We start from the raw sequence: 20,717 nt of genomic DNA, 5'->3' as shown, positions 1-20,717 counted from the left end.
TCAGATGAGTAGTAATGATCCATCAATTTATTTACTTATTCAAAATTATCTATTGAGTCTGTATAACATGCTGGAAATGGTACTCAGCACTAGGAATATAGCAGTAAACAAAGTAATAAACAAACATGAGATCTCTGTCCTCATAGAGCTTACATCCTAGTGAGGGAGACAATTAAAAAGTAAGCAAACACATACTGTAATTTAGGGACTGTTAAGTACCACGAATGAACATAAACCAAAATAAGAAAATAGTGAGCTGCAGAGGAGGCAGCTCACTGATAGTGAGTTTAAGGAGGCTTCTTTAGAAAGAGTGTTGATAAGGCCTCCCTGAGGAGGAGACCTGAATAAAGCAAGAGAGTGAGCTATGCTGCAGTCTCAGGTGAGCCATGTTGCAGACAGAGAGCGGTAGGTGCAAAGGCCCTGAGGTAGGGCCTGCTGGACATGTTCAAGGAACATAAGAAGCTGGTAAGACCAGACTGGAGTTGGCAAGGCAGAGAAGTGGAGGGCAATCAGAGAGGAAACTGGGCCCCGATCACTTGAGCTTTCTAGACCACGGTTAGGACTTGGGATTAATTCTGACTGTGATGGGAAGTCTCTGGGGAGTTTTGAACAGGGGAGTGGTAAGATCTGGCTTCACATTTTAGAGAATCATCCTGGCTCCTGTGTGAAGAAAAGATTGTAGGTGGAGTAGACTAGATTCGGGGACATAAGTTAGGAAGCCTCCGTAGGAATCCAGGGAAGAGAAGATAGCGTCATGGACCAGAGTGGTCAGCTGTGGTCATCTGTAAATGTGATTAGATTTGAGATGTTTTGAAGGTAGAACTGGTAAGGCCTTTTGATAAATTATAACCTTTAAGGAGGAAGAAGAGCAGTTAAGAATGACTGCTAGGTTTTTGCCTGAGCATTACATTGGACGTGGTACCATCCACTGAGATTAGAAAGCCTGGTCTGGGGTGGGGAGTAGGGGAGCAAGTTTGGGGAGGTGGAGAAGCAAGAGTTCTGTTTTTGACACATTAAGATTAGACTTGAAGATGGAAGTGCTAAGATGGCAATGAGTCCATCGGGAAAAGAGTCCAGGCTAGAGAGATAAGTTTAGGAGTCACCAACGTATTTACAGGTATGGGACTTAATGAGTTTAATGGGGACTGAATAGAACTATTAATTTAGTTTATTGCCTACTGTGTGTAGGTCACAGTGTTTTGTACTGGGAACATAGCAGCAAGAAAAACAGACATGCCGGTTATTCGTAGTGGCTTGCCCTTAGCCCAGCATGCCACCAGGAGTGGTCTTGACTTTTGTTATTATTAAGCTTATTAAACGTTAGAGTAAAAACAAGCTTAGAGATGATCAAGTAGAAACTCCAAACCTCTCTTCAATTTACAGCTGAGGACACTGGGGCCCGGAGAGGTCAGGTGATTTATTATTAAGTAATAATAAGTCTACTTAAAATCTACTATTTCAAAACGGCTTACATGGCTCTCACAGTAAGTCCAAAGCACAAAATCTATTTACATGTCTCATTTACCTTAGGACCCAAGTGTACTTGTATTTTAGTTATAGCAGTAGAGGAGACCTCAAACTGTGGTCAGCTTTAGCCATGTTTTAATCAACTCTGCATTAGTTTTCCATTGTTGCTTTAATAAATCACCGTGAACTTGGTGGCTTAAAACACACATTTATTATCTTACAGTTCTATGGGTCATAAGTCTGATGTGGGTCCCACTGGGCTAAAGTCAGGGAGTCTGCAGAGCTGTGTGTGTCTTTCTGGAGGCTCTAGGGGAGAATCCGGTTCCCTGCCCCACCCAAATTTTAGAAGTTGTCCCCATTCCTTGGCTCATGGCTCTCTTCCTTCATCTTCAAAGGCAGTGATGTTATGTCCCTGTGGCCCTTCTTCCATAGTTACATTTCCCTCTCACTGACCACACCTGGGAAAGGGTCTCTGTTTTTAAGGACTCCCGTGATTACATTGGGCTCCCTCAGATCACTTAGGACCGTGGTTGGCAAACTGTGGCTCGCGAGCCACATGCCTTGAGTGTGGCTCTTCCTAAGCCATAGGAGTACCCTAATTAAGTTAATAAAAATGTACCTACCTATATAGTTTAAGTTTAAAAAATTTGGCTCTCAAAAGAAATTTCAATCGTTGTACTGTTGATATTTGGCTCTGTTGACTAATGAGTTTGCCGACCACTGACTTTAGGATAATACCCCGTCTCAAGGTTCATGACCTTAATGATGTCTGCAAAGCCCCCTTTTCCAGATATAGTGACATATTCACAGGTGCTTGAGATTAGGATGTAGACATCTCCAGGGAGCTATTATTCTACCTACCACAGCTGCTATTGCCAATCCTAGGGAAGAAATAAAGGTAATTTCCCATCATCTCAAGAGGATAGGCAGACCTGATGTATTTCTAGACCCTTCTTGTAATCACGGATCTAGAATTTACTGTATATTGTCAAGAGTTAGCAACCTCCTGTCGATGTGCTTCTGAGGGGTTTTGCAAAAGAAAGAAACTAGATAAAACTGTGTTTGGGTGAGTTGAAAAGATGAGGCTCAACTCTGGATAGATGTCTGGCCTTGAAAAAACTCTGGTGGTTTCCGTGGGAAAGAAAGATGCAATGTTCTTAGGATGGCAGAAAATAAAAAAAGGCTTTGGGGAGGGTGATCAGGGTCAGTCCTGGGGACACAGGTACAGAGTGATAACAGGGCTGCCTGTGGGTGAATGTATGGGCCTGAGCAGCTGGTATTGGACTATGTGTGGGAAACGGTGAACTCTGGCACAGGGGGATGCAGGGATGTGAACATTAAAGAATGATGGAGTTCTGCGTGGGCTCCAGCTCATGCTGTCCTGTGTATCTAAAAATGAAGCAGACCTCATGCTGCAGGATAGATTTTTCTTTTCCCAACCCCTTCCATCTGCATTTGAGATTCACAGGGCGTCTGTTAATTCAACTTTGACCCTATTTCATGTGCATAATTATCCTAGCCTTATTATGCAAGGACAGTGTTCTCTCATCTCTTCCTTGCATTCATCTCTGAGCTTCCCTGCACTGGCATATTACTCTTCCCTCAACTCAGGAGAGCTGCATAATGTGAGGTGTGTGAGTGTGTATTGGGGTGAAGAAGTGGGAGAGTGGACCTCTCTCAAGGGCCCATCCATAGTGCCTAACAAACAATAGGTTTCCAATGTTAGTTTCCTTCTGAGGCCCTGCCCTCACCCATTCTGACAGCTTGGCTTTCCCCCATCCCTGGCCCATTAATTATGTTGGCAACTAAAAACAGCCCCAAGGGGAGTTGCCAAGGCCTCCCGGGGACAGGATCATTCCTACTAAGCACTTCTGTTCAGAGCACGTGAGTGGAAGGCGATGCCAGTCCTCAGCAGGGCTGGGGGTGGCACTTTCTGGCTTACTGAGGGCGCCGTGTGGGGGAAAAATTTTCTAGAACAACTCCCAAATGGGAGCCATTGCTCTAAATAGTGACTGTGATCTCTTACCAGTTAACACAATCACCTCCAAAATTCACGTTTGGCCACGCTATACCCAAGGTGGGGGTCACCTCAGAGGATCTCTTAAAAAATACTGACACCTGGGCCTCACCCTAGAGAATCTGATTGAACTGCTGGGAGCAACTGTTTCCATGTTCCTGGTGACCAGTTACCAGGAAGCTTCCTTTGTGAATAGTGTCCAGGCTGGGGTGAGGGTGAGGGTGAGGGTAGCAGCATTGAAATAAACTCTTCCCTTTGACTGGCCAAGTTTTTCATTAGCTCCTTCCTTTAATTTATTCTACTCTTTCTTCTTTCTTCCTTTCTACCCATTTTTATTATAATTATTTAGAATTCATTGTACAGGTCCCTTTTGTTCATCCAAGCTATTATTTCATTGCAACAAAAGGTGAATGAAAAGGCAGCACAATCTACAGCTTCTTTAATGTCTTTGTTTCCTCTTGGCTTTAAGTCTAGCCGAGGGAGCAGAGGGAAAGTTGGGGTGAGATGCTCGACTCAGAGTAAATAGGAAATGAGTCAGTGTCCAGCTGGGCTCAGCCTGGGCCACTCCACGTAGCCAGCCAGCCGACTTTCTAAAAAGCACAGGTTGAAGGCATTTCTCAAACTCTCCAGGTTTCCTTTATGACTTTATGCTCAAATCTGAAGGAGACCAAGACTCAAGCCTTCTCCACGTACCCGTATATTTCCAAGTCTCTGAAAGAGGGCACTGTCTACTGTGAGTGTTTTATTCTGCCATCTGCCAGGAGGAAATGAGTGTGGGAAAACAGCCAGCTCAGCACTTCCACCACTCGCATTTATAAAGGAGGAATCAAAGATTCTTCTTATTATTTGTGAAAAGTATTCAGAGTATCATTATTTTATAGTCTCATGAAGTTTATCAAAGAATCTTAAATGTAGGTGATGTTGGTTTAAAAAGCCACACAGGTCCTTGCTGGTTTGGCTGAGTGGATAGAGCGTTGGCCTGAGGACTAAAGGGTCCCGGGTTCAATTCCAGTCAAGGGCACATGCTCAGGTTGCGGGCTCAACCCCCAGTGGGGGGCGTGCAGGAGGCAGCTGATCAATGAGTCTCTCTCTCATCATTGATGTTTTTATCTTTCTCTCCCTCTCCCTCTCCCTTCCTCTCTGAAATCAATAAAAAACAACCATTTTTTTTTTTAAAGAAAAGCCGTAGCCTGTGAGTTCTATATGGGTGGGCGTTTATGGGAATTGTAGTTTTGCATCTTAGACTATATGCCCCTAGTGTAGGATTAGAGATTAAATGAGAGAAGGAGAAGTTGCCATGCCCAAAGGTGGCTGGTTGATGTGTTTCCTGAGTTAAAAAAATAAATTGTCATTTAATTGATAAATATATTAGCAGTAGTCTATGTGGGGTAGGCAGTTAGACAGACATGAGCAGAGCTAGTATGATGGGCCAGTACAGAAAGTCCCCAGGACAGAAAGCTCGAGGTGCCTAGAAACAGGCAAAACTGGGAGAACGGGCCCTCGCCCCAGGTTCACTCCCCTCCCCAACCCAGCCCCCCGCACATCACTGGGCCATTTGGTTCGGACTCCCTGACCTTTCATATCCCTGGTCATACGGTTCAGACCCTCCCCTAACCTTTCCTCCCCTGGCATGTTGCTAGTCATGTGGGTTAGACCCCCTTAGAGGGGAACAAATGAGAGGGCTGGAGAAGAGCCATTACACATTAAACCCCCAGGACAAGGAGGTTCTGACCCTCATCAAGTACATCTAGGCTGCGTTTCAGCCCTAGGCCCAGAAAAGCAGCAAAACCAGGCAAGCGATGCCATGGCTAACAGGACCGGCTCCATTAACAATGACCCCTTGCCCTGGCGCTGACCAAGTGGAGACCAGGACCCTGAAAGGTCACACCTGGAAAGCTGATTGGGATCCTCCCCTGAGACCTCCAGATAAATACCCTTAAGCCAGAGGACCCAGTGCAGCTCTCCCTTGGGGGGCATGCTCATGCCTTTCCCTACCCTTGCTCCCTCCCCCCAGGAATGTTTTCTCACCTCTCTCTTTCCTAAGCTCCAAGGGCCCTTCTTTAGCCTCTGTAACTTGTTTCCTGAGCCCATTTATTCTACAGCTCACTTCTTCTACCTCTCTGACTTTCTAAATAAACTTTCTCTTACAACACCTAGTGCTGTTTTCGTTTTGCTGCCAACATATGGCTCATTTGAACCAGATCTTAATCCATTAAGATAGTCCTGCCTCAACTGTCCAAGACTATGGCTCCAATTTAACCTGAGTACATACAGAGCTGCAGAAGTGTATGTACATATACTTATATTATACATCGACACTTGTCATCTATCTTAAAGAATATTCATACTGTGTAGAATACTATGTATATGCTGTGCAGGTGGTGGGCCCAGTTGCTTTCAGATCCATTTCTCACCTTCACTTGCTCTGCTCTGTGTCTCAGGGGAGCTGACCTCTGAGAAGCAGTGGAGGAAGGGAAAGGCCAGGGTGTTTCTCAATAAGCTTCCTGCCCTTGGATGACACCTCTCACAGTAGCTGTAGCAAGGCTCCAGTCCCAGCCAGAAAGGCCTCTGTGGCTCCCGCTGCCATCAGTCACGCCCACCCCTGGGCTCCCGTAACACCATCTCTTCTGCCCACCATTGGGAGTGACTTCCCACGGTCACTAAACTCCGTAGGTCACCGTCAAATGTGTAACCAATCCCCTGCACTGTATTCCCTCTTTTATCAATATGTTCGTGGTTTCTGTTATTCTGGTTAGACCCTGACTGCTAACATGTGTCAGGCTTACCAGTAAAACACCTTTTCCTGCCGAAACCGGTTTGGCTCAGTGGATAGAGCGTCGGCCTGCGGACTGAAAGGTCCCAGGTTCGATTCCGGTCAAGGGCATGTACCTGGGTTGCGGGCACATCCCCAGTAGGATATGTGCAGGAGGCGGCTGATCGATGTTTCTCCCCCATCGATGTTTCTAACTCTCTATCTCTCTCCCTTCCTCTCTGTATAAAATCAATAAAATATATTAAAAAACAACAACAAAAAAAACACCTTTTCCTTTAACATAGATTAGCTATTAGCAAACTGTTTAATTAGGGTTGTGGTTACCAATCTATTATTATCTGTAATTGTTTGTTCGAAGGGTAGTTTGTAATTAGTTGAAGTTATTATTACTTGCCGGTAAGATTTTTAAAATACTTACATTTCATAAATGTGTGTGAAATTCCACTATCTAGAGCTTCAAAGCAGTGTCCTAATTTTACTCAATATGTTCATATGATAAATGTAATGGAAATAGTGAGTCCTAAGCCATTACTATGTTATTCATAATAGAACTACTATTGTATTTTGCAGACATAGCCCACATCCATTCTTGAGTTGATATACATATTGGCTTCCAGCAATAACATCCTGGAGGAATGACCGGGTAGTAGTTACAGTAAAATGCTCATAATAACTTGCAACTCAGAAGTAATTTATATCTCCCTCATTACGTGATTTATTTTGATCATTACTTGCAAGATCTTTCTTGAACCTTTGCCTAAAACCCTCTCTCCTGCTAACTGCAAATTCATATTGACTGTATCATTCCAGGAGGGGAATGCATTAGTAGACTGTTTTCTAAGGGCCCTCAACAAAAGCAAGCCATTTTGGCTACCATTTCCTTTCTCTCCTCCCTTCCTCATCTTGCCCAAGCTTAAAGGATCTCACAAGTGTAGCAGGTAAAAGAGCCAGGATTTTAGACATGGGACCTGGCCCTGTGTCTGTCAAGAGAGTATATGACTATCTGATTAACGATGCCAGATGCCCCTAAAAGATAATAAATGCATTTAAAAGGTGATATATACCCAGTTATGGCAGAGGACCTCTCAGCAGATAAGAGATTTCAAAGAATTTCTGGTGGTAAAGAGAGGATGGAGGAGCAGTGGCAGAAGAAAGAGAACAGAGGAAGCTAAACTTTTATTACGTAAGTGGGAGGTTGGAGAAGGAAAAAAACGAGAAGGAAATCTTTGGCAAAGCAGGACTTGGGACACTAGGCAATTCATTAACATCAACCGAGTGAGTGATGGGACTGACATTATGGTGATGGACAGAATAGCACAAAGGAGCAGTGGGCTTCTCACCCCACTTGGCAGCCAGATGGGCTCTCCCCTCTACCTTCCTCCCTCCCCCAATAAAACACATTTTTTTATTCTCTAAAAAAATGCAGTGGTCCCAGGGATAAACCCCCTGACATACTGGCATTTAGGAGCTCCTTAGTTAACAGCAGGGTGTCTGCCAAATAATCATAGTACAACTAATAGAAGCAGCAAATAGTTACATAGCACTATAGTAAATATATATTAATTCATTTAATGCTCACAGCAACTATAGGAAGAAACCGAAGCACAGAGGGCTGTGATAACTTGCCTAACACCACACAGCAAGGAACTGGTGGAGCTAAAGCATCACAAGTAAAGGCCCAACTAACAAGCCCCTCCCAGGTGCAAAAAGCACAAAATATCATTTAGCATCTTATAGCCTCATTTTGAAGTAAAGACAATTGAGGATGACCAGTAATATTTGAAGAAAGACCACAACAGGAAAAATACGTAAACATCAACACAAGAGTGACCCAAAGGAAAGAGTAAAGATACGAAACAGAAGAGAAGAAAGAAACCTCCAATTAATATTCTCAGAGATACCCAAGGAGATATTGCATCCTGAGAGAACAGGATGCAATGAAAATATTGTTTGCTGTATGGCTAATAGTCACTGAAAATATATATCTTATCTTGTGATCCCCCTTCTCCAGCCTGTTCCATTTTGCATCCCTTACTTCAGCTCAGATAAACCAAGACCCTTCCTCCAACCCTCACCCCCTTACAGTGGTTCTCAACCTTCTGGCCCTTTAAATAGAGTTCCTCATGTTGTGACCCAACCATAAAATTTTTTCGTTGCTACTTCATAACTGTAATGTTGCTACTGTTACGAATCGTAATGTAAATACCTGATATGCAGGATGGTCTTAGGCGACCCCTGTGAAAGGGTCGTTCAACCGCCAAAGGGGTCGCGACCCACAGGTTGAGAACCGCTGCCTTAGAAGGAAGGGGAAAGTAAGGAATTCTGGAAACTTCTCATTGAATGCACTCACTCATGTTATTATACAAAAAGCAAAAATTGACGTTGGAACTCATGGAGGAAAACTGAACCAGTCACCTACCAACGCAACAAATATTTCACTTTTCCAGTACGTGGGGGAGATGGGGATGGGACAGAGGGGGATGAAGGAAAGAGAGAACAATAGCTCTGAGCTGCCACTATTCATGTGCATGTCTGTCTCTGCCATTGATTATTGAAGTCTGCACCATTCATAGTGCCTCAGCAGGTATAATTACTTGAATGAATAAATGAATTTGAGGGAATGAGTGAATTTGAGTGAATGAGCAAATGAATGACTGAACATGGCAAAATCTGACATTGAGTGCAATGATGCTGCTCCCAGGTGTTACGTTACTTGCCTTTATCTTAGACTAGTGACCTGGTGCATGGATTCATGTACATTGAAAGGAAATTAATTAGAAGGTGGCTGACGGGCCGGGACTGGGCGACACAGGGCCAGACACACCCTGGTGCCAACCTCCCGCGGGCCCTCCCCAGCCAGTGGGGTGCAGCTGTAGCTCAAAGGGCTTCTGCAGAGTGACCTGGGTCCCTCCAGCAGTTGGGTCCCTCCACCTGTCCTGCGGGGAGTAGGCTGAAACCGGCTCTCTGACATCCCCCAAGGGGTCCCAGAGTGTGAGAGGGCACTCTGAAAAGTTGCTGTCGTACAGGGTGTGGAACACAAATGCAAGTGTGCAGTAAACCAGATTCGGGGCCAACGGTGCCCAGCAACAACATAACCCATGGCCAAAGGTGGAATTGCACGGCCCTGCGAGGAATTGGGCTCCCTCCTCTCTGGTTTCAGGCCGCTGCCAAGTCACTGCAGCTCAGCAGCTCCTGTGTTGAGTGTCTGCCCCTGGTGGTCAGTGTGCATCATAGCGACCAGTCGGACAAACACTTAGCATATTAGCCTTTTATATATATAGATGGCTTCTCAGGAGCTATCCTGGACTCCAGCAGTTGCCTCTAGGGACACTCCAGTTGTTCCTCCTGCAAGTGTCGTCTTATAGAACAACGTAGTGTCAGCCAACTTCTGCAGTTTTTCATAACCTCCTAATGAAGTCAATACTTGTGCACCTGGTCTTAATGCTAGCTCCCAAATTTCTTCAACCCAGCTCCGCCTGATTGCACTTGTTGATTTCATAAGTCAATAATCCCTCCATTCTCTCTTACTAATAACGTGGATTAAGTCATATCATGGTATAAACTTCTTTAGAAGTTCTCTGCACAGACACACACAATGTTTGCATCTCAAAGTCAACTTTTAAAAAACACCATAAGCATTATTACAAAGAAATCATTACAGACTCAGAGAACTGCTAACACTTGGTATCTCCCATGGGAGCTGCCTGCTAATCACCCTTAAATCCTGCTCATCATGTAATTCCCATGCTGTAAACCCAGCTGCTTATGTCTGAACTTTTCTGCCCCGGGATGAAAGCCATCTACAGCTGGTCCCACGTTCCAGGTCTAACTCCATGTATTCTCCTTTACTCCCAACATGCATTGTCTACCTCATAACCAAGCAATGACTCTTCTCACATGTCACTTTGTTCAAGTCCTTGAAACGTCCTCCTCTTTCCCTTCCACTCTCTCTTCCAGCCAACTGAAATTAGGACATTGGACGGGCAAGTGTTGTTTCCCAGTACCCCTCCTCTAGGAAGACATTCCTGACTCCTCCAGTCTTTTTGGCTCTCTAAGTTTCCCATTTCCTACCTACAAGCTCAGCCCCACTGAGGACTTCATGGTCCACAGTCTTATATCTCCAGTGAGCCGGGGCCTCCCTCCTGGCAGGACTCGTGTCTTTTTCTTCTCGGTATCTCCAGAGTGCCTAGCACTTTGCCTTTTTGTGTAGTGCTGTTACTTTAAAACTCGGAGTCAAAGGAACTCAATCCATTTGCCTAGGGACTTGCAGTCCACTTAGTTGTTCCCCAGTTGGTTTCTACTGGGCACTGGGAGAATCGCTAGTATAATCAAGAGCTAGGTGTAGGTTGGCGGGCCCCAATTTCAGGCCGCATTTTCATGATTTTTCTTGAAGATCTGTTTTTATCTATTTTTAAATGGGGATTAGAGCACTTGGGAAGGTCCTGAGAACTCGTATTTCTGATAAATTAATATATGCATATTATAATATGCATAACTATATCTGTTGTTTAGACAAGGGAGAATGTCTATGAAGTAAAGATTATGATGAGAGGAAGGAGTGGAGGAAACTCTGCTCAAAATGCAGGAGCCCCTCTCTTTCCAAGGAGACATTCCATAGATTACATTATAGAGAGAAATGTGGGTAACAGGTAAGAATTGCTACACAATACCCAGGTGCAAAGCATGCCACATTCTATATGTATCTAAAATCAAAGTAGTCTCTGAGCAGCACCATGGCGGTGGGCAAGAACAAGCGCCTTACGAAAGGCGGCAAAAAGGGAGCCAAGAAGAAAGTGGTTGATCCATTTTCTAAGAAAGATTGGTATGATGTGAAAGCACCAGCTATGTTCAATATAAGAAACATTGGAAAAACACTGGTTACGAGAACTCAAGGAACCAAAATTGCATCTGATGGTCTCAAGGGTCGTGTTTTTGAAGTGAGCCTAGCTGATCTGCAGAATGATGAAGTTGCATTTAGAAAATTCAAGCTAATTACTGAGGATGTTCAGGGCAAAAACTGCCTGACTAATTTCCATGGCATGGACCTTACCCGGGACAAAATGTGCTCGATGTTCAAGAAGTGGCAGACCATGATTGAAGCTCATGTCGATGTCAAGACTACCGATGGTTATTTGCTTCGTCTCTTCTGTGTTGGTTTTACTAAAAAGCGCAACAATCAGATTCGGAAGACCTCTTATGCTCAGCATCAGCAGGTTCGCCAAATCCGGAAGAAGATGATGGAAATCATGACCCGAGAGGTGCAGACAAATGACTTGAAAGAAGTGGTCAATAAATTGATTCCAGACAGCATTGGAAAAGACATAGAAAAGGCTTGCCAATCTATTTATCCGCTCCATGATGTCTTTGTTAGAAAAGTCAAAATGCTGAAGAAGCCCAAGTTTGAATTGGGAAAACTCATGGAGCTTCATGGTGAAGGTAGCAGTTCTGGAAGAGCTACTGGGGATGAGACAGGTGCTAAAGTTGAATGAGCTGATGGATATGAGCCCCCAGTCCAAGAATCTGTTTAAAATTCAGACATTTCATGACAATTAAAAAAACCTATTCGTGATAAAAATAAAATAAAATAAAATTAAATTAAATTAAACTTGGCTTCAAGTTCCTACTCCCCAAGGTTGGGGAAGAGCTTAATATCAGGATTACAGGGTCTCCCTGACCCTGTCCCCAACTGCCGCACAGGAAACCTTTGCAAATTGCCATTTCCTCATCTCAGATGGTCACAGGACACAGCGGCACCTGCTACAGTTAATGCTGCAGACACGTGGCTCAGGTTTCTTTCCATGGCTTCTCCTTCTAAGGGGCCCTCTGAGACTGCATGAGCCCAGGCTTTCATGAGCCCAGGAAAGTGGGGGTATCCTGATGGGTACCATGGTGGGTGCCATGGTTACCACTGCTTCTTCCTCTAACCCATGTGATAGCCTCTTCTGCTAGTCAGGGAAGGCCCTGGGAGGACGCTGGAGAAGCTTTTTGGTGCTGTGCTCCTCTCTCCACTGGCCACAGGTTATCCATGGAAACCCTCACCCAGGCCGTCAAGCAGGAGTGTGTAGTGTCCAGTCTCCCACCTGAGTTCCTACAGGGGTGGGGGTACACAGACCCCTGCCACCCAGGAAACCTGCACCCACTACCCCTACACACACACACACACACACACACACACACAGGGATTTCTCCATCTCAGGGAAGCACCATAGGGCTGGGTCACACTTCTCTTCTTTAATTGCAGCAACTGTCTTCCGCATCCTGAGTAATTCATAATAAATATAGTTTCCGAACAAAGATCTGAGTGGAGGGGCTTTGTCCTGAATGGAGGGGCCTAGAAACTTCTCTGTTTAAGACTCTGAAACACAAAGGGCCATTTGTTTTTCCCTGAGAAAGGGAAGCCTAGAACTTAAAACTCAAGGCCAAGAAGCAAATTACCTTATCATTCCTCTTTGCCGATAAGAGCTCAGCAGTAAAAGGATGAGATACCAGTTAACTTCTCCATCACATTCTGTCTCATGGGTGAACACTGAGCCTGTAGTGTTAGGGGTGTGTTAGTGTGTGTGATGGAGGTGGGGCAGGGGGACTAAACGCATTAACAGAGGACCCCTGATGAAATCTCAGAGGGCCCCTTAGAAGGAGAAGCCATGGAAAGAAACCTGAGCCACATGTCTGCAGCATTAACTGTAGCAGGTGCCGCTGTGTCCTGTGACCATTTGAGATGAGGAAATGGCAATTTGCAAAGATTTCCTGTGCAGCAGTTGGGCTATGGCTGGTGTGAGGAACAGGATTGCTAGTACAGAGGCCCAGGACCAAGAGTGCCTGGACTCCCTCCCCTCACAGAGTCCTGCAGCCTGGCTGACACTTTTCTAGCTCATATAAAGAAAGGTGTTATAAGGCTGGTAAGACCCTGTTTAGAAAGGATAGTGGGTTAAGCGAATGTGCCAGGCTCAGGAAAAGCCTGGGTATTTGGTTGACAGTAAAGATTGTTAAAACTCTGTTCTAAGACTCAGCCTTATATTAAAGCTCAAACAGCAGGGAAACAAAAATCATTTATACAACTGAATGTTGATAGAGGGAAGCCAGGGCGAGAGAAACCCGTACACAATTGGTCCTCCCATCCTCCCCTCCCCTTCCCCCAGCCCTCATCCTGCACCCTCCTTCCCCTGCCCGCTCAATCCTCCTCTTCCCGGACAGCCAGTCAGTGGGTGATACATCCTGTTAAGAGCCAGGTAACAGGACTAATATTGCTCCAGGCTAATACGGAGAATGCTTAAAAGGAATTCTCACTTAGATAGAGTTGGGCTTTTTTTTTTCTTTTAATATTTTTATTGATTTCACAGAGGAAGGGAGTGGGAGAGAGATAGAAACATCAATGATGAGAGAGAATCATTAATTGGCTGCCTCCTGCACACCCTCTACTAGGGATCAAGACTGCAACCCAGGCAGGTGTCCTTGACCAGAATTGAACCCAGGATCCTTCAGTCTGCAGGCCAATGTCCCATCCACTAAGCCAAACTGGCTAGGGCTAGAGTTGGGCTTTTAAAGATGATTATCACTGCCAGGCTTCCTTGCTCAGTATTAGGAACAACCTGAAAATTATCTCTAAAAGTGTGTTCTATAGAAATCTCTTAGAATGAGGGAATTGAGAAAGGATTTGAGGTTTCCTTCATTAATCATTAAGAGTGGCTTTTTTAAAGTTCACTTGGGAATTATGAATGTACTACTGTTCATTGTAGAAAATAATTAGATCCTACCAAATTGCCCTTGAAAAAATTATATATGTTATAATATATATGCAACACTACTATTTATGTGAGATCTTTTCCCCATACACTTGACACCTATGGATAATCTCGGTCTTTTCCATGTTTGCCTGTCTGATAGGCAGATGGCCCTCATTGTATTGTTCTCTGTTTCCCTGATGCTGCCGATGTTGAATATCTGTTATATGATATTTTGTCATTTCTATTTTTTTTACACAAATTACTTGTTCATATTCTTTGCCCCTTTAAAAAAAAATGTGTTATTTGTTCAGTTAGTACTGATATCCATCTTAACCAAACTTAAATCAGTCTTAAAACATTTTTATTTGAAGTGGCTCCAGGCTTCTCCTGAGAAACAGAACTAATAGATACATATACAAATGTAGGCCGGGAGGGAGAGAGGGGGATTGATGATTGATTATGAGGAATTGGCTCACACTTTTGTGGAGGCTGAGATGTCCAGTGTTCCACCATCGGCAAGCTATAGACCCAGGAAAGCCATTGTAGTCCTGAGAACCAGGCGAGACCATGGTGTAAGTGTGTAAACCTCAGCCTGTGGGTGCAAGAATAGGATGACTTCGCTCAAGCAGTCAGGCAGAGAGAGGCCAGATTCCCCCTGCCCCTGCCTTTTTGTTCTATTCAGGCCCTCAACGAATTGTAAGAGGCCCACCCACACTGGGGAGGGCCATCTGCTTTTACTCAGTCCACCCATTCAAATGCTCATCTCATGCGGAAACACCCTCACAGACACACTCTGAAATAATATTTAGCCAAATATCTGGGCACCCTGTGATCCAGTCAAATTGACACATAACATTAACCAGTACATGTAAATTTGTTATAAAATGAAGTTTTATAATACCACAACCAATAGAAAACCAGCATTACTTGATCAAACTAGAAAGTTCCTGTAATAATAAATACAAAGGCAAAAAAAAGGATGTTACTCATTACTATTTAGATAGCATGGCCTACAGAAGATTCTAATCCTGAGCCAACCTCTCTAGAAAAGTGTGAAATCTCAAGTGTCGGAGAGATGAATATTAAAGACACACACCAGGTGACTCAGTGTCATTTGAATGCCTCTCCATAAACCATCTTAGCTCCTTGGAACCCATATTACTGAGCATTCCAAACTTCTGGAAACAGAGGATATCCTTATTTTTTATCTGAAGAGGTATTTATTAAATAGAAAAAGTTGTAAAGTAATGTGTGTTTCTAATCCAACTTTTGTATAAAAACCAAAATCAAAAGTATCCTTTTGTTTGGTGTACAATGGAGAAGTGGATGAACATCTTAAATATAACCAGAGGAAATTGCCATTATTGTAAGTCAAAAATGATCTAAAGTCGGGATTTCAATATAGTCCCACCTAATAATCACCAAGGATGCTAACATGGATTATGGGAAGCATAGAAAGTCTTTTAATATATTGCTTTAAGTTATAAGCATGTATTGCTTTTGAATTTTTCACAATTCCAATAACAACTTTTTAAAATAAATTTTTTAAAAAGAGAGCACTTAGCCTGAGCTGCCAAAAGCTATGAATAAGCTGCAAGTCTTTGGTTATATGTCAATTATCTATAATAATAAAAGCACAATATGCTAATTAGACTGGACAACTTTCCGGACAAAGCTGGGGCTGTGAGGGAAGCCCAGGTCCCAGGTGCCAGAGGGAAGCTGGTGCCGGCAGCCGGGGAAAGGAATGCCTACTCTTGCACAAATTTCATGCATCGGGCCTCTAGTATCTTCATAAAGCTGATGGGGAAAGCTGCAAGACCTAGGTTAGATCACACCATTTCTTTAACCCACCTAACTATAGACATTTTGGGCCAGATAATTCTTTGTTATGGGGCATTGTCCTGTGTATTGTAGGATGTTTAGCAGCATGCCTGGCCTCTACTTATTGATGACCGCAGTATCCCCACCCCCTATCCAAATAACAGCCAAAAATGTCTGCAGAAGTCGTCAAATGTTCCCTGGGGGCAGGATCAACCCTGGTTAAGAACCACTGCTCTGCCTTCAAGTTCTCATCTATGACAGGAGACCTTCAACCAGGTGCTCTTGCGCTCCCTGGAAGCACCAACATCCTCGGATTGCATCAGCTGTGACTCTGTAAATGTGTTTTCCAGAAGCTCTTTTCCTCCAGAGCCACTAGAGGGGACACTGCCACACAAAGGACAGAGCAGAGCACTCAGGGAACTTTGTTTTCCTCTCCTCTCAGGCTTGGTTGTCTCTGTTTCCGGTAGCCTGGCCTTTAATAAATAGCCTTTGATGTTAAGAGTGGTAACTTTTAACCACAAGGCATGAGGAGCTATCTGTCTTTGTGCTTTGTGCCATAAAAATCTGCGTTTTTAGATTTGGTGAAAGGGAGCAAAATGTTATTTGCTTTTTAAACACTCTTCATCAGGCAGTCAGATGAGTCATAGCTCTAAAAAGTTAGGCCTTATAAATACAGGAAAAGTCTTCGATGCCCCCAAATCCTTCACTGCTGCTGAAACTGCATCCCTGGGACTTAAGGGTTTGATCCGCCTCAAAACAGACAGACCACTTGGTGGAGTGTTATTTTATGCTCTTGTGAGTTGTTTAAATATTGTAATACCGAAAGTAATGAAAGTGAAAGATCTCCAACACTGTTTTTGAAACTTGTTTTAAAGCCCTGAACCACAGTAAGAAATGTTTCATAGAGAGACTCAGCTTATGCACACATTACAAAACTGAAACAGAAGTCTTACTTATAATGAATGCACTTGGACACTTTATGATCTGTTTTATTTTGTCACTTGAATCAATGCTTGTTCTGACTCAGTAAGCAATGGGTCCTAATCTATAGTTTTATTTAAATAATTTTTTTTTCATTACAGTTGACTACAATACTATATTAGTGTCAGGTGTACACTCCAGTGATTAGACATTATAAAACTTACTAAAGTGATCATCCTAAATAATCTCACAGCTACCAGAGACCATATATAGTTATTAGAATACTAGAGGCCTGATACATGAAATTTGTGCAAGAGTAGGTCTTCCTTCCCCTGGCTGCCGGCACCAGCTTCCCTCTGCCATCTGGCACCAGGGACCTGGGTGGCTTCCCTCTGACCACCAGCAGGCACCCAGGACCCGGGCTTCACTTCGGCCTCAGCTTCGTCCAGAAGGATGCCTGGAATGATGTCCAGAATGACCTCTGGTCTAATTAGCATATTACCCTTTCATTATTATAGATTATTGACTACATAACTTAAGCTATACTTTACAACCCCATGATTACTCTGTAACTACTAATTTGTACTTCTAAATACCTTCACCTTTTTCACCCATCCCCCCCAACTCCCCTCCCATCTGGCAACCATCAAAATGTTCTCTGTTTCTATGAGTCTGTTTCTGTTCTGTTTATTCACTTATTTTAATTTTTTGATTCAGTTGTTGATAGATATGTTTTATTGCCATATTATAATTCATATTTTTTATCTTTTTCCGTTTTTTTAAAGAAGACCTTTAACATTTCATGTAATACTGATTTGGTGGTGATGAACTACTTCAGCTTTTTCTTCTCTGGGAAACTCTTTATCTGACCTTTGATTTTATATGACAGCTTTGCTGGGTAGAGTAATTTTGGTTGTATTTCATTAATTTGAATATTTCTTGCCATTCCCTTCTGGCCTGCAAAGTTTCTTTTGAGAAATCAGCTGACAGTCTTATGGGAGCTCCCTTGTAGGTAACTAACTGCTTTTAAGATTTTCTCTTTGTCTTTAAACTTTTGCATTTTAATTATGATGTGTCTTGGTATGGACCTCTTTGGGTTCATCTTGTTCAACTCTGCAGTTCCTGGATTTATATGTCTATTTCTTTCACCAGGTAAGGGAAGTTTTCTGTAATTATTTTTTCACTTAGGTTTCCATTTCCTTGCTCTGTCTCTTCTTCTTTCGGCACCCCCATGATGCAAATGTTGGTACATTTGAAGTTGTCCCAGAGTCTCCTTACACTAACTTCATATTTGGGGATTAAAATTTTTTTTTTCTTTACTGCTGTTCTGATTGGGTATTTTTTGCTTCTTCATATTCCAAATCACTGATTAGATTCTTGGCATCCTGTACTCTACTGTTGATTCCCTGTAAATCATTCTTTATTTCAGTTAGTTAGTGTTCATTTCTGACTGGGTTTTTCAGTAGTGCCTATGTCCTTTTTCATGCTGTTGAAGTTCTCACTGAGTTCCTTGAAGTTATCACTAAGTTCTTTGAGCATCCTTAAAACCATTGTTTTGAACTTTGAATCTGGTAGTTTGCCTACCTCCATTTAATTTAGTTCTGTTTCTGTATATTTCTTCTGTTCTTTCTTTTGGGACATGTTTCTTTTTCTCTGCATTTTGGTTGCTTCCCTGTGTTTGTTTTTATGTATTAAGTAGAGCTGCTATCGTTCCTGGAATTGGTAGAGTGGTCTTGTGTAGTAAGTGTCCTATAGGGCCCAGTGACGCAGCCTCCCTCATCAACTGCGCTGATAGCTCCAGGTGCACCCCTGTGTGGGCTGTGTGTACTATCCTGTTGTAGATTAGATGAGCCTTGATTGCTTTTGGCATCACTGGGAAGAATTAACCCTCTGGCCAGTCAGCTGTGAGGACCAGATGTGACTATAGGGGAAGAGCTGCTGTGTAGGAGTTGACCCTATGGAGCAGGACTTGCTTCAGCGGGGCTTTGGTGCTCACCAACTTTGCCCCTTGAATGTGTTGCTCAGGGAGGCAGTAGGGTTGTGATCCAGTGTGGTCTAAAGTTGCCCACTGGATGCCCTGGCTCTGGGGCATCCTGGGAGGTGCAAAGTCACCCTGCCTGGGGCCATTTGGCACAGCTATAGAGTGATCTACAGATGCCTGCTAATTGTGTTGGGCTTGAAGTTGCCCAGGAGAGGCTAATCTGTGAACCAAGACCGACTGTCGCTAGCGTCAGACCCGGGGCCACTTAGCAAGAGGTACAGAGTATGCAGAGGCTAGATGCTGCTTGTTTGAGAGATTTTAGGAACATTTGAAGAATGAGCCAAGACAGGCCAGTTGTATGGAAAAGCCACTGGAAACAGCTTAGATGAGCACAAAATAGGTTGGGGCAGGGTCTCAGGGAATCACCAGGGTGGGGCAAACAGTGTGAGCCAGGTTGATAATGACTCAGATATGGCACCTGCTTTTCGGCTCTTTGGGGGAGAGGGCTCAACAAAGGAACAGTGGCATGTGCCAGCACTTTTGTCTGGCAGAAAGCTGCCCCCTTTCAGCTTTATTCTAATAACTAAACAATTGAGTACCTCCCTTTATGTCCCTGGTTCCTTTCAAGCTGCTGCCCCAACACTGGAATTTGAGTAAGTCCTCATATGGGCCTTTAAGAGGAACTGCCTGTGTCTCCAGCAGCCTCTGTGTCACTCAGCCACAATAACCCAATAGTTTTTATAGCCTAAAGTTATGGGGACTTCTCTTCCTGGCACTGAAACCCTGGGCTGGGGGGTCTGGTATGGGGCTGGGACCCCTTGCTCTTCAAGTGGGGAGGGGGGGCTCCACAGCCAAGATATCCCTCTCAATTATAAATTGCTACATGTGGGTGTGGAACCAATCTATCCCATGTCTCCACCCCTCCTACTAGTCTCAATGTGTCTTCTCTTTTAATTCCCTAGTTGTAGGACTTCCATTCAACTAGATTTTAGGCAGTTCTGAATGATGGTTGTTCTCAAGTTTAGTTGTATCTTTGATGTGATTGTGGGAGGATTCAAGTACTGCATTTACCTATGCCACCATCTTGACCAGAAGCCCCTGACCTGCAGTTTTAGAAGCACTACACTAGGAAGTTTTGTGAGAGGAGAGAAGGAAGCATAGGGTTCTGGTGCTGGGTGAGTGGAAAAAATAGGAGATAGGTGGAGATAGGTCCCCAAACATGACTCAGAAAACTTGAAGATAAACTTTTTAAAAAATATATATTTTATTGATTTCAGAGAGGAAGAGAGAGGGAGCGAGAGATAGAAACATCAATGATGAGAGAGAATCATTGATCAGCTGCCTCCTGCACTCCCCCTACTGGGAACCGAGCATGTAACCCCGGCATGTGCCCTTGACGGGAATCAAACCTGGGACTCTTCAGTCCACAGGCCAACGCTCTAGCCCAGCCGTGGGCAAACTATGGCCCGCTGGCCGGATCCGGCCCGTTTGAAATGAATAAAATTTTTTTAAAAAAAGACCGTACCCTCTTATGTAATGATGTTTACTTTGAATTTATATTAGTTCACACAAACACTCCATCCATGCTTTTGTTCCGGCCCTCCGGTCCAGTTTAAGAACCCATTGTGGCCCTCGAGTCAAAAAGTTTGCCCACCCCTGCCTAGCCACTAAGTCAAACCGGCTAGGGTAAAGATAAACTTTTAACAATTTTCTGGGAGTGATTCTCTGAGGAATGATGTAAGACAAGCATATCAAACTCAAAGGCTAACACGGGCCAAGTAAATGAGGCATGTGGCTCGCAGGCCACGAGTTTGACATGCTTGTTGTAAGAGGAGAAAAGATGAACACCAACCCCAAATTCATCTGAATGAGTGAGAATGGGCACTTGGGTAGTAGCCTCTATGCTAGATTCTCAGAAGCCATGATCTAAAGCCCACACAATTAACAAAGTATAGATGGGCATAATGCAGTAATTTTCAACCTTTTTTATCTCTTGGCACACATAACTAATTA

The 20,717-nt window shown here is 43.8% G+C and overlaps 2 protein-coding genes across 2 annotated transcripts in view; both read left to right on the top strand.

Annotated features, from left to right (window-relative positions):
* Positions 1–20,717, top strand: part of ZBTB38 (zinc finger and BTB domain containing 38) — a 120,952-nt gene that overhangs the window by 14,605 nt on the left and 85,630 nt on the right. The gene's annotated exons all lie outside the window — the stretch shown is intronic.
* Positions 10,983–11,816, top strand: LOC308530066 (small ribosomal subunit protein eS1-like). The gene has a single exon (XM_081106537.1). The coding sequence runs from the start codon at positions 10,991–10,993 to the stop codon at positions 11,744–11,746; it is 756 nt and encodes a 251-aa protein (XP_080962663.1). The 5' UTR covers positions 10,983–10,990; the 3' UTR covers positions 11,747–11,816.

This window comes from Myotis nattereri (genome assembly GCF_964212035.1).
Source record: "Myotis nattereri genome assembly, chromosome: 14".
Lineage (NCBI taxonomy): Eukaryota > Metazoa > Chordata > Mammalia > Chiroptera > Vespertilionidae > Myotis > Myotis nattereri.
This window is presented reverse-complemented; position numbering and strand designations above follow the sequence as displayed.